At 43.6% G+C, this 14,714-nt stretch overlaps 1 protein-coding gene across 4 annotated transcripts in view; it reads right to left on the bottom strand.

The window, feature by feature from the left end:
* Positions 1–1,500: 1,500 nt before the first annotated feature.
* FBXL20 (F-box and leucine rich repeat protein 20) overlaps positions 1,501–14,714 on the bottom strand; it is a 123,190-nt gene continuing 109,976 nt past the window's right edge. For 3 of the 4 annotated variants that reach the window (XM_002719337.6, XM_051824905.3, XM_051824904.2), the window contains exons 11-15: positions 14,344–14,404; positions 13,367–13,411; positions 11,668–11,724; positions 9,869–10,081; positions 1,501–7,962 (exon numbers count right to left, since the gene is read on the bottom strand). In XM_002719337.6, coding sequence (XP_002719383.2) covers positions 7,855–7,962; positions 9,869–10,081; positions 11,668–11,724; positions 13,367–13,411; positions 14,344–14,404 — 484 coding nt within the window. In that variant the 3' untranslated portion in view covers positions 1,501–7,854. The remainder of the gene's footprint in view (positions 7,963–9,868; positions 10,082–11,667; positions 11,725–13,366; positions 13,412–14,343; positions 14,405–14,714) is intronic. The other variant, XR_016224161.1, reaches the window with a different exon arrangement.

The following is a 14,714-nucleotide window of genomic DNA, read 5'->3' as shown; positions in this document are numbered from 1 at the left end:
ACTATGAAAATCTTGAAACAGAGTCTGGCCAGGCAGTGGATGATGGCCTAAGTACTTGGGCCCCTGCCACTCATGTGGAAAACCAGGATGGAGTTCCTGGCTCCTGGCTTTGGCCTGGCCCAGCCCTGGCTAACATGGCCATTTGGGAAGTGAACCAGCTTTTTTTCTCTGTCAAATAAATACATTTTTTTTTAAAGGCCAAGGAATCCTCTTAAAAAGCCTACACATTTACTTACTGTTCATTTACCTGTTTCCATGTAGTGCTCATTTTGCTGAGTTATTTATTTGAAAGGCAGAGTTAGAGAGGAGAGACAGAGGTTTTCTATCTGCTAATTCACTCACTAAAAGGCTACAATGACCGGGGCTAGGTCAGGCCAAAGTCAGGAGCTTCTTCCAGGTCTCCCATGTGCATGGCAGGGGCCCATCTTCTGCAAGTGGTGGTGGCTTAACCTGCAGGCCCCTCTGACTCATAATGTGGACAGTTCAGCAGACACCTGCCTACATCCCTGAAGGGACTACGTTGGCCCCTAACAACTACGCCAGTCCAGGCCTATGCCTTCTGCAGGATAATGAGTGAATGTTAAGTGGCCTTATTTTTCCACTGGGCTCCCCAAGGTAGGTAATGTCAGTTTTAAATTTAGGTTGAGAGGCCGGCGCCATGGCACAGTGGGTTAATTCTCCACCTGCAGTGCCAGTATCTCATATGAGCTCTGGTTCAAGTCCCGGCTGCTCCACTTCTGATCCAGCTCTCTGCTGTGGCCTGGGAAAGCAGTGGAGGATGGCCCAAGTCCTTGGGCCCCTGCACCCACGTGGGAGACCTGGAAGAAGCTCCTGGCTCCTGGCTTCAGATTGGCCCACTGCCGTCATTCCGGGAGTGAACCAGCGGATGGAAGACCTTTCTCTCTCTCTCCATCTGTAACTCTACCTCTCAAAAAAAAATATTTTTTTTAAATTAGGTTGATTTGGCTCTACTGCTCATCTCTTCCAAAAGGATTGGGACCCTGTTGCATTTACCTATGCTTATGAGCCCTAGAAGCCTCCTTCCTCCATTTAATCTTCACAGCTGTGTAAAGCAGGTACTGTTAGCCCATCTTAGCACGAAGGTCTGAGCCGGCTATGTGTGGGGTGTTAGGGGCAGTCTGTGGTGCGGACATGAACTCAGGCAGGCTGACTCCTGAGCTTGTGGGTTTGACCACCTGCAACAAATAGAGACAAAGACCTCAAGTTGAATTTTAACTATCAAACTAATTAAGGTGATTCTGATTTATTTCATGTCTTCCTGTGTTTCCTGAGGACAAGTGGAGTCCAGGCTATTAAGTAATGGCTATTAAAAGAGGATTAAATAAAAAATAAATGAGCATTAAATAAAGGCTACTAGAAAGGTCAGGATGCCAGAAAGAAGTTCCCTCATCCAGTTTCAGGAGGCTCTGCAGTTCTAGGGCTCAAGGAAGTTAAGAGTCACAGACCCAAGCCAGGCTTTTCTCACAAGAAAATGAAATCTTCACAGCTTATTTCCTTTAATTACATCATAAAACAAAATTAGAACATACAGGAAACAATAATAGTTACATAACAATTTATATATTTATATATAAAAACATTTTTTATTTTTAGTCCAAAGATTTTAAAGCAAAAGGAATCCTCTACTGCCACTCTGGATTTTATTCATTTGATTAACCCCCTCCCCTCATCCCCAGGTGCAGGACTGGGCTGGAACACAGTCGCTTGGACAGCTAATGGAACCCTGTGTTAAGTCGCCACAATGGCCGCTGTGGGCCCCAGGGGCTGGCTCGGCATCTGAAGAGAGCAGCCAGCAGCAGTCCCGCACACCGCGGCACTCCAGGGAAGGCTGAACGTCCACTCCCTTCGGGGGGGAGGAGTACAGGGACCAGAGCCTGGTTTGGAGAAGAATGTCTCCAGCAGCACCACCCCTCCACCTTTGCAGACCCCAGCAGAGTCTGACAGGCTGGGGCAGTCCTCACAGTTCTGAGCTCTGCACAGGCCTTGGTACTCAGGTCTGCGCTCTCAGGGTCACTGGGAAGGGGACAAAGGTGAGCAGAGCAGCTGGGAGACACGCGCAGCAGCGATTCTACCTGGACAAACTCCTGGAAAGAACAGAAAGGAGGCCAGAGTGGGAAGCATCTGAAGGCCAAGTCAGAAAACAAGAACGGAGAAAGGCAGAACTGAGAAGGCCTCTCTCCCCTACAGTAACCTTAGGAGTGGGCAGTGGCAGATCTCAGGGGCCAGCTCCGAGGGCTACAGCTTGGTGAGAAAGGACAAGGGTAGCTTCTGGTGAGCCCGTTCCATGGATCTCATGTACTTGCCAACAGGCTCGGGAAGTTAGAAGTTAGTGTGTCATTTGGTGGTAGGGTGAGGAGGGCAGTAAGAGAAGACAGCACAGGCTCACCCCTTCCTGCATTTAATAGAAATTAACAGTCATCAAAGGAGTACAGAATAGAAATTACTCTTAAGGAAAAGAAAAAACTGATGTAAACCCAGGACAGTAGCAGCAAAAGTTTCACTTATTAAAGAACTATTATATAGCACTAGGAAAGAAAATCACTTTGCTTTACGGGGAAAAAGGTAAAGGAATTCATCAAACCATGCCAGTTAGACTTCTTTTTCCCAAGTTCCGATTTTCTAAGACTTTAGGTTCTCATTCTTCAGTGCCATATTACAAGTAGAGAAAGTAGAATAATGACTTCAGGGGATGAGAAGGGCCAGGCTAAGGAAGAAACACACGTGTGAGCGGCAGTGCAGCACAGCTTTGAATTAAGGAGGAGACAATGACAGGAGCAACCGGGCGAGACAGCTATTTTCCTCTCACTTTAGCAAAAAAGACATCAGTCCAGAGATTCCCCTGATTCTTGGGGCAGTGGCAGAACAGCACAGGTGCATGTCTGGGTGCCTCACATCTCCCATCTCTTCCTAGGGTGTGGATTCTCATTTATTGCCCACCTGCTCTTGCCATGGTACCAAAACCATGCCCCAAGCAGCTGGTAGGCAGTGGTTTGGTCAGTGGTGCCAATCCCCTCTGGCTGGCCCTGGTTAGGTGTGTGGAAAAGATAACCTCCAAAGGCATGGAGTTCATCAGAAGTCAATGTACCCACGTCTAAGGCAGCAGTTGCTACATGTCCAGGACAGATGCTGTTCCTGATACAAAGTACCCCAGTTCCAGAACCAATTCCCCTTTACTTTGAACTTCATCTCCCCTCTCCCCATGCCAAGTCTTCAAAATAAGACACTAAAAAACATGCAAAATACAAAGGCCACTGATTTGGTTCTGCTGGCTCACAGCTCTCCCTCGCAGGGCAATAAACCCCTCTGGCTGAGGAAGCGCTGAGACTCAACACCTGCACAGTGAGCTCTCCAAGGGCTTGCTCAAAAAAGCACAAGGCAGAGACCAAACACGTGCGTATCCGCAAGGACTGTCAGCACTCACGTGGGCTTGTCCAGCACTTTTTTCTGCTTAAATTAAATGTAAGTCTCGTGGGTGCCAGATTCACTCAGACTCAGCTGAGTTGTGTACTAACTTTCTTATGGGTCAAAGGCTTCTGGGACTGACATGCTTAAGAATGAAATGGTCTTATACAGCTTCCTGTACCTTCCAATCTTACAATTAAAACTTACGACAAAAATAAAGGTGAGATGGGGCTGGGATTCTTGATTTCCCCTCACCCTCCTAATGCATTAGAATTCTTTGGTTAAAATCATTGTAAAGGGAGAAGGGGCTTTTTCTTAAGACCTTCAACCAAACAACATACACCTTTTTGCAAACCAGGCTTGGCCTGGGTTTGAGGTGGCTGGAGATTGTAGAACTGGTGGACAGAGGAGGCAATCTTTTTGTAAAATGTTCCAGAGTTCAGAATATACCAATTAAAGAGCTTGTCAGCCAAGAAGTTCCATAGGGACAGTACCCTGCCCTTGAATCACTCACACAGGAGAGGAAAGGCAGAATAAACCAACTGTCTTTAAATCCTTCCTCTGGTGGCAACTGCACGAGCAGTCTGACTTCAGGTACAATACACATTCAAGGGCCAAGGGGCAACCATGAGCCACGAGGGCTCCTCTTCTTCATTAACACAGTCACCTGAGGATCTGCTGCTCAACAGGCAGGCAGGAAACCGCCCTCTTCTTCCAGCGACACCCACACTTCCTAACAGCTTCAAACCAAGGCAGGTCCCAGCGCATGCTTCGTTTAGTCTCCCATAGCATTAGTGGACTAGCAACACTACGCGTTTGATAAGGCAACTGGAAGAAATGAAAGAGCCTGGCTCTCGCCTGATCACTGTAGCATTATGGTTATACTGCACTATTCAAATAATCTGGAAAGCCCCAAATAAAGCATTATAAAATTATTTACCAGGTTCCTTCAGGATATGTGAAATTTTTGTCTTATATGTTTGCTATATCAACTTACTGGCTGTGGAAATCAGACAGGAAAGGTACAAAATCCACTTAAGGACAAGCTTTACATCCAGTAAAGGAGGGAGCAGAACAAGAAAACATTTCTTTTACAAAGCACAATGTGCTTTAAATATACCCAATACTGGAAAAAAAGCTGAAGCAGGAACCCCTTCTCCAATAGTTTGATTTTATACTTAATTCAAATTTAGTAAGCAAATATCAGAAACCATCCAGTGAAAAATGATCCAAGCCACCTGACACTTAAACAATTCAAGGCTGCCTATAAAGTTTGCTTTGATGGGGACAAGGGCCCAAAGAGAAAGCTAGACTGGAAAAATCTGAGACGCAAATCAGCAGCTTTAACTGGAGTGAGCTGGCAGCTTTAAACAGAGGGCCAGGATGGTACAGGAAGGAAATGGTGGAAATCCGCAGGGGAAAAAGCTGAGTCACCTCCATGGGGCCAACGAGGAGGATGCAGAAGATACCAGGAAGCATGCTGGAAAGTATGATGCATGAGCGCAGGGGAAGTGTTGCTCAGGCAAGATTTGATCTGGATGTTCAAGAACTTTCTCCACTCTTAATTACTCCTGGTCACCTGCAGGTTTATGGCAAAGCTCTGAGGGTCCCGTCTTACGTCTTACTTACTGCAACTCTCTCCTCTCTGTTCAGTTTTTTCTTTTCATTATAAAAGGTACATTATGGACTGGCTATGGTATTAGACAAATGGACCAATAAGCTTTTCCTAAAGAGAACTTTTCCTGCATTAATAAGCCTTAATGAATTTTCAAAAGTGTACCAGCTGTTGAGACAGGAAGCATCCTATGTCAGGATCCTGGCCAGAACTTACCATATTCTGTGTTCTCAGACTCCTAGCATATTCATCATCTGGTGTAGTCTGAAGATCAGCACAAAAATACATTTTCTTCCAAATATGATGGGCCTGAAGTTTTTTTGTGAGAAACAAACAAGGCTCTTGATCACAGACAAGCCAGTGCTGCATAGCGCTGGAACTTGTTTTTTCTCACTTGAATCTGTTCTTAGCCCAGACAGGTGGGGATTGATTTGCCTTAACAGCAGGGATCACCAGGGCCAGTCCACATGGACCTGTATGTGGGGACGCCCTTCAAGGAGAGAAACATTCAAGACTTTTCAAGTACTGGCATAGAAGGTCCTTTAAGTTTATCCTTTAAGTAAGGAACTACCTTAATAACCTCAACTTAAGCAATTCAAATCCATACTCACTAGTCAAAGTTTTATGGTAAGTTTTTGCTGGCACTAAAAAAAATTAAAAACTTTATAGAGCAGATGGCCTCTAAGTATTTCTTTTACCTTTGCTTGAATGAGTGAATGGGCATCTGAATATTAGCAGATCACATTGGGAAGTGTGTGTGTGTGTGTGTGTGCGTGCATACACATGTGTGCATGCATACACATATGTATCTGTATGTGTGGATACAGCCAAATGTGAGTCTTAAGTATATTCCTTTCAAGGTAAATTGTCAGTTTTTAAAGGAGAAAAATAAAGGATGATTTAAAATAAATTTCATATGCTAACGATGGCTAGTACAAACTTCTAGGACCTTTTCAACTGACTGCTTTAGAAATCAATGGAGAAATCAATCAGACTTCATTTTCCATATGCTGGTAAAACCAGCACCTGCACATGAAAACAAGCCCTTTCACAGTCTGGGTCACGCAGAAGATGTTCCTGGATAACGGCAGGCTGCACAACAAAGTCCTAAGACGGTGCCCTCCCCCATCACCCTATTAAAAACCTCACAAGTTTCCAACCATGGGATTTAGAAATTTGTGCTTTAGAAACAGATTTCCCTTCTCCTCTATGATTTGTTTATTTAGGCAAGGAGGGCTGAGTCTTGGACTCTGAGCACTAGGCACTGGACCTCTTCCTTGAGCTCTGCTGCCAGGTACTCACGCTGAATGTGGACACTGGACCCTCTGCTTCTTGCCCCAGTTCTTTTTTGGCTGCCCCAATGCCTGTAGCTGGCTACTCTCATATTCCACTGAGGGGTAGTCTGAAGTAGCAGAGTGACATGGTTGACAGGTCCTGGTTCTCTGAGGACCAACACTGGATAAGATACAGTTAACACTGACATACAGTGACCAGCTATTTATAGGGTCATTCTTGTATCCCTGGCAGGCTGAAATGGGGGAACAAAAAGAGAAACCAAGTGGCCCCTCTTGCAGCATTCCTGCTAAGGCAAGTTCAGAGAAACCACTCATCACACCAAGTTCCAGGAACATATGATAATGTTAATCATCAGTATCTCATCTCAGCTGGTGAGGACTTTCAGGCTCAGTTTTGGTGTCTGTCATATCACTCTCCACTAACAATGCATTTCTCTAAGTCGGTGGATATGATACAAGGAAAAATGTGCAAGGGGGAGTACTGGACAAATCATGCAAATTTTCATTTGTCATAAGATATAATAGAAATCAAAATGCAAATGTTTGTTTTTATCAAGATAGTGTTTCTCATTTTTTTCTCATAACTTTTTCTTTGCTTTTTTAATAGTTTCCTTTCAAATTGTCAAAGATTCAGGCAGGGTCCCCCAATGGTAAAATTTAGAATTAAAAAAATATTTATTGATAATGTCTTTTAAAAATGTTTGGTAACCCCAACTAATCATCCAAAATGCAAACTGTAAACACAACAGAGTAATAACTGAGTGTGAGTAAGGAGACTATGAATAGGTGACAGATTGAGCAAGAGTGCGGGCGGGAGCAACAGAGAATGGAAGACAGGTGCACAAGTATGCTACAGACATTGACAACTGAGTGAATAAGTAATCACATTCAGACCACAGTGATTCCAATGTAACTATTTAGGAAACCTCTGGGCCAAATACTAAAACACAAGAGGAATGGACGTGCCTTCTTTGTGAGCATGCTCAGCATGTTGGCATGGAAACAAGGAAGCACAGAAGCTCTGTGGTCATCTCACAAAGGATGGCTACCATATCTAAGATGCAAAGAAATTTTCTTTCTGGTCCCTGGACACATCATATATTATTTTTCCATGCTTTCCTTGACCCCGGAGGACTGCAGTTGCTGTTCCAAAAATCCCCAAAGAAACCTTTTAACAAAGTAAAGAAACCACAGTAGCAGTAACACTGGGTTTGCTGGAATGCTCCCTCCCTCTACCTTGGCCTATAATTTTCTTCTGGGCACGTCCAATCGGAATGGTTAAGTTTTACCAATCCACTTGATAAAGCCAGCACGAACATCAGTCCCATAGTCACAGAGCTAGAGTGGATGGGGTGAGGGTGTGTATGCATACGTTTGTGTGGCTCTGAGGGTCTGGACACTACCCTCCCTCACTTTGAAATCCTTGCCCCAAACACTGGGGTCGCTTCCACTGGAGAGACTCCACCGTACTCTAGAAGTGTCATTAAATACTCAGTTCAGCAAGGTTGACCACCTCCATTGTCATAGGATGATGCAGCATCTGCAGAAGCGCTGTCTGCTGCCCCCTACTGATGGGGGTGGAGTGACAGGTGCGAAGTAGGCGTGGACTTTAATATTGGGTAAATGGGTCTGAAACAAGACAGAAACATTACTAAGAGAGTGGACTCAAACAGAAAGAGCAATGCTGCTTCTCAGAAAAACCATCAAGGAGCTAAATGGACATGAGAGCAGAGCAGAGGCTGAGTACTGTTTAGGATGTTTAGAGGCTTGGGTACAACTTTGTTCTAGCCTAGGTTATTGTAAGTGATAAAATTAATTCCTCTAACTTTGGTACCTGTTTTCATAATTAAAAAAAACTAGGCTGGGGCCGGCGTCATGGTGCAGTAGGTTAATCCTCCGCCTGTGGTGCCAGAATCCTACATGGGCGCCAGTTCTAGTTCCGGCTGCCCTTCTTCCAATCTAGCTCTCTACTGTGGCCTGGGAAAGCAGTAGAAGATGGCCCAAATGCTTGGGTTCCTGCACCTGCACGGGAGCCCTGGAAGAAGTGCCTGGCTCCTGGCTTCGGGTCAGTACAGCTCTGACCGTTGCGGCCATTTGGGGAGTGAGCCAACGGAAGGAAGACCTTTCTCTCTGTCTCTCCCTCTCACTGTCTGTAACTCTACCTCTCAAATAAATAAATTTAAAAATTTTTTTTAAAAAGCTAGTGTAAAATGTCATATTAATTTATCTAGTCCTAAAGGGATTCCCAGTTGTATTTTCATAGTATGAAGAAGCTATGCAAGTTAAAATAATAATTTTTCCAAGTTATAGTAAATAATTTTTTACTGATACTAAAAAAACCCCTTCATTTCCTCTTTAAACAATACACATCTAACCTTTACTCCTATTTCTGAATACTACTATGCTAAAGGTGATACTACTTCAGTGAGAGGAGTAGAAAGATGGTCACGAGGGGATCCTGCTCTTAGGGAGGCTGTAGTACAGACATGCGCATAAATAGCTAAATTAAAGCAGAGAACTGCTCAGTGGCTTGAAGAACAGAAACAGACGCAGAGGTGGAGGGGACTCCTGGCAGCCGGCAGGTGCAGGAGCCCGGGTAGAAGCTGGCTCTGGGACAGGATCTGGCTGACCTGGGGCTTTTCTTTCCTTTTGGTATAGAAGTAAAAGGGGGTTTGTCCTGGGTTTCAGCACCAAACCAAACCAAACAAAACAAAAACAACAAAAAAGAAGTAAAAGCGCTGTGAGGCCACCCTCTTTGCAGGTATGCTCTCAGCCCTCTGCTTGTATGTCTGAAGGGGGAGGAGGAACTGAGGCCAACTGGAACTCCAGGTGAAGCTTAGTGCTCCTTTCTTGGCTCACATCCCTGTGGCTGACATGCATTTTTCGTAGGTTGGCGGGAAGGGCCTGCCTACACAGTGCCTTTCCTGTAGCAGGTCTGAAGCTGCTTCAGTCAAGATCCACTGAGCTGCATACTACAGCATACAGAAGCACCCAGCTTTTTTAGTTTCTTTGCTGGCAATCTATCTTCTGGTCATTTGGCTGTACAGGGGTTAATTATAGAGGATGGGGCCAAAAGAAAAGGTAAAAATCTATTTGATTCATCTGTAGTCTTAAACAAGAACCTCCAGGAAGAGGGTTTTATGTAAAAAGGAAATACAAATTAAATTTTGAAATACCATTTAACTGAATATTTTGTTATTCCTTTCTTTCCTTAGAAACAAAATCTGGAATGCGTGGGTTTTTGTTGTTGTATTGACTCTGGGGATGTTAGAAACCCTGGACACTACTGGAGAAGCTCTGCTGGGAGAAGACCTACTTTTCTTTCCTTTAGTGGGTGCTTTCCAACTAAATTTCCATCTGCAATGACAGATAAAAACTATCTACCCTTTGATTTCCGCTCCCTCTTCTTCTCCTTGCTAAATGTCCAAGTAAATATTAAAAAAAAAAAATCACAGGAATCTAAATCTGAAAATAAAAAAAGAAAAAGAAAGGGTGCTGAGAACACCAGAGCCGGAGGGTGATGGGCCGTCTTTACCCTGAGTCTCTTGATTCCAGCCCGAGAGATCTGCTGGCAGTCATAGAGTTCTATCCGTTCAAGGCTGTGACAGCTCTTCAAGTGCTCCAGGGATGCATCTGTGATTAGCGGGCAGTTGTCCAGCTCAATCACCTCCAGCTGGTCATGGGCACAGGCCCCATTCCCCAGGTGACGGATTCCATCATCTGTGATCAGCTCACAGTGAGACAGACTCTGTAGCCAAACAGAACAAGGAAAGACGTTGAAATGTCTTTTGGCACTCCTCTAGCTAGGGTCTCTGGTGTGATTTTAATGAACACAGAGCTGTTACTAGATCCACATGGTGAAACGAAGAAAGCAAATCAGAGTTGCTGGATTCTGCTTTTGGCAATCAACAACTCATGTTTCTGTGCGTGATTCTAAATACAGTTTGTGAATGCATGAAATGACTAGTTCACAGATAAGACAGCTATGAAAATTATGCCCTCCCCAAATTAATACTTTTCTTCTCTGCAAGGACGAGTCAGGATCAAGCTTTTTACAGAAACAAATTTCCTGGCATTTTGGGAGCAGGTGCTGAGTCTTGTGGTCAAGATGCCTGCACATCCTATTCCACACTGAGTGCCTAGGCGTGACTCCTGGCTCTGGCTCCTCACTCCAGCTTTGCAACACTGCAGACCCTGGAAGGCTCATGTAACTGGGTTCCTGCCACCCATCTAGGAGACATGGACTGTGATTCTGTCTACTGGCTCCAGCCTAGATCACAGCCTGGCCATGGTGGATATTTGGGGAGTCAAACAGCAGATGGGAGCTCACATGTGTTGTCTATATCTACCTCTGAAATAAATAATGTGAAAAAAAATTTTCTGGAATTTTAACTAAATATTGGTTATACGGTACAGGGGCAGGCCCTAACAATTAACTGAAGATGATTTTTATGGATATCATGTGTGAACACCTCTTCAACAATGTTCCTTAAAGCCCTAGTTCTGGGAAACTCAGAATCCTTGACCCCATTTTGGACAGTGCCACGTCACCACACACACTGAAAATGAGCCTGGATACAGAACAGCCAGCTAGCATTCCTTCCTATAGCATCACTGAGGGTCGCACAAAGAACTCCCCCAGGAAGGTCTTGTCCAGTTCTGTTCTGTAAGAACATTTCGGGGAAGGCACTATGGCTCAGAGGACTAAGCTGCTGCTTGGGATGCCGGCATCCTGTATCAGAATGCTGGTTGAGTCTTGGCTACTCCTCCAATCCAGCTCCCTGCTAATAATGTGCCTGGTAAAGGAGTGGATGATGGTTTAAGTACCTGAGTTCCTGCCACCCACATGGAAGACTTGGATGGAGTTCCTGTCTTCTGGCTTTAAGCCTGGCCCAGCCCTGACTGTTGTAGCCATTTGGAGAGGAACCAGCAGATAGAAAATCTTTCTCTCCAAGCCTTTCAAATAAATAAATAAATCTTAAAAAAAGAAAAAGAATACTGAGTCCCAAGATGAAGCACATTGTATTTTGGGCCATCTCACCCCCTGGATCTCTGACAATTTAACACCATTCAGGTTGGAACATAATCCACCTGGGAAAGAGAACTCTCCACATCACCTTACAACCTCTAGGCATAGATACTTCCTCCCGGTTTCCCTCTTCACTCAGGTCCTTCCTTGGCCCTTTATCAGCTGGCAATTTGGAGATGCATCCTTTTCAAAAATGGTAGCCAGACAAGAGGAAAAGTAAGAGTGGGGTTCCTTTTTCAACTGGAACTGTAGCATTGGGTTTTGATTGAATCCAATAAACATCAAACTCTGAAAGTCAAACTCACCAATACTTGAAGTCGAGGACAGTGTATGGAAAGTTGGATTAATGTGCTATCTGTTATCTGAAAGAAACCATAAGTTTACTTTAGGTTTAATTCCAAATAAAATCATGGGCCATACCTCACTGTTGACTACACTTTTAGTCTAGACATTCTGATAATCTATATTATCCAATAACAGAATCTTAAAAGTTTAAATATCAAGTGCTATCTGAATCTGTTCTAAAAGAACCCACCAGGCTGGGTTTGACCACAGACGGTCATCTCTAGTCTTTGTCTTTGAACAACTTTGTCCAAAATTCTGTTTTGTTTTTTAAATAAATAAGAATCTTTCCCCTTGGAACTTCCATCCACTGGATGGGATTTAGCCCTACCTTCTTAGAACCATCACAGAAAAGGATCAGAAGACAGAGCTCCATGAAAAAAAAAAAAAAAACTAATGTCAAATTGTCTATGAATTTTTAGACATTTGGCCCAATTTTTAGAAGGCATGACCCAACTCAGGACTGATGCCTTTGGGGCTGGTATCTTCCCAAGGTTGGTAGACAGGCTGCTGGAGTCTGGGCTCCGTTATGATCCCTGCGGGATCAGCCTTTCAGTTATCTGAGTGAAAGCACACAGTGCTTCTTTTCAAACTCCTCTCCATCCGAGACGCTCACGATTTTTACTACACTCTGCTTCAGAGGGGCTGAGAAATGGCAGAGGGAGGGAGTGGAGTGCCAGGCATGCCCATTCCAGATCAACACTGGAAAGACACAGGAGACATTCAGGCATGAGTAAGATAAAACTCATGTGAACAAGTTTTATTTTAGTAGGAATTAACAGCTGTTAAGTAGTGTCTGGATAGTAAGAAATTTAAAAAGATGCTCTTTACGGTTATAAGTATCTTCTCTATTTTTACTATTAAAAAATTCATTGCTCTATCTTCTTTTTTGGAGTTCCCCTTTCAAAATTTCTCCTCAGTCAATTAATAATCCCAAAGCTCTTCAACTGGTAAGAAAATAAATTGTTCATAAGGAAGTCAGTGGGTTAGAGTACAATACAGTCAGGTTTCCAGGGTCCCATAAAGCTAAAAAATGATAGGGCTATAGATAAGTGTGGCGGGGCTTGAAGTGTTCTTTCATGATCTCTCTGAAGGCAGATTCATGGTCTGAAGCTTGGGTGACCTTCATCTCTACGGGTAACTGAACTGATGGTGTGTATTTTCACAGTTCTTCAGTACATGCACCTCTGGTATGCCTGGAAGACCTCACTAAATGGAGAATCAGCAGTGCTGCCAGGCACTAGCATCCTCTTATAGGGTAGGAAAGTGAAATTCTGAAGTGCATGTATTATGTAACTTTCAACTATACTACATTTGTGAATAAAAATCTACAATCTTGGGGCCGGTGCTGTGGCGTAGCAGGTAAGGCTGCCGCCTGCAGTGCTGGCATCCTATAAGGGCTCCGGTTCAAGTCCTGGCTGCTCCACTTCCAATCCAGCTCTCTGCTATGGCCTGGGAAAGCAGTAGAAGATGGCCCAAGTCCTTGGGCGCCTGCACCCACGTGGGAGACCCGGAAGAAGCTCCTGCTGCTGCGGCCAACTAGCGAGTGAACTAGCGGATGGGAGACCTCTCTCTCTCTCTCTCTGCCTCTCTTTCTCTCTCTGTATAATTCTGCCTTTCAAATAAATAAATAAATCTTTAAAAAAAAATCTACAATCTTACCTGAACACACTCTTCCAGGTCCATCTTTTCAAGTTCATGACAATTCTACAAAGACATTACAAACATTATGCAATAAACATTTAAAACATGAGAAAACTTCAGAGCCAGAAAAAATGAGGTAATATTAAATATACTGAGGAGATTTTAGTGTTTCAGAGCTGGTGTCATTCTCAAGTCACCTTCTATCTTTTGCCACTAATTTCTCATTTTAGAAGAATTTGATTACAGTGAAATTTCTCAATTATTCCATATTTAAAGTCCATAAATTCCTAAGAACAAGGGACTAAGTTTTCTAAACATTAATACTGGGCTAATCAGAGGTCTTTTCAATCATGAATAATTTAATGAAAACTGTTTCTTTGGAAGAAAGGCAAGCAAGCTTTTTGTCCTCCTTCAGTTATGCCACGTGCCTTGACCCAATTAGTACTCTAGCAACCTGCCTGAAAGCAAATGACCCTCCTAAAGTCACTGCAGTTTTGAACAGTATTATCACATAGTGATTTATAAAATCATTCCAAGCGTTAAAATCTTCAGGAGAATACAGAAAATCTCTTAAACCTCTCTGTTTAGAAACCAGATTCACCTGTTTCTTTCCACAGTACTTTCATCTACCAGCTACATGCCATATAAACAAGTTACGTTTCTTTTACAAAGCACAAGGAAGTCTCTACTTAGCTGAACTTTCAGTCAAGGTGCCTGTTTTGGAAAGGTTAACTTAGTATTTTAATGAAGTTGCAGAAAATCAAAGAATCAGGAGTGACCATCAGATTCTGCAGTGCATGCCTGCATTTCCAGAACAGTTGTGTTCTTACCAGTGTCAGCACCTCTGTGGCTGCATATGAGAACGTGCAGAACACCAGCCACAGAGCACCTCCCAGATTCTACTGGCACCTTCATTTCTCCTGCTGCTCAGTCTTCCGAAATAAAAGTCAAACAAAACCTATGGAACCCATGAAACTTGAAAAAAAAATACTTACTCTAGCCAGAGTGGTGAAGCCCACATCTGTTAATTGTGAACATCTTGCCACTTCTAATATTCTGTTAAGAAAAAAACAAAGTGAAATTCAAGTGCATGGTCCCTGAAAACTGTGTTTATTAAAACAGCAAGAATTTAAGAAAAGAATCTCCTGTTCTCTAAGGACTTTGTAATACAGAGCGACAGCAACAGCTTCAAGCAAGTCTGCATGTAGATCTTGCCATTCATTTTCATGGAGTTATCATAAAGTGGTCCTGCAAATACCACACTTCAGGGTGATGTAATCAGAGAACACAGAAGAATAAAACTGAAGTTTGTAGTTAAAGCCCAAATGCATGAAATGCATTAAAAGCCTTCTTTGATGGCATACTG

Source organism: Oryctolagus cuniculus, chromosome 17, assembly GCF_051225735.1.
Source record: "Oryctolagus cuniculus isolate XC-2025 breed Fujian yellow rabbit chromosome 17, ASM5122573v1, whole genome shotgun sequence".
NCBI classification, from domain to species: domain Eukaryota; kingdom Metazoa; phylum Chordata; class Mammalia; order Lagomorpha; family Leporidae; genus Oryctolagus; species Oryctolagus cuniculus.
Note: the sequence above shows the minus strand (reverse complement) of the source record. Positions and strands in the feature narration are given on the sequence as shown.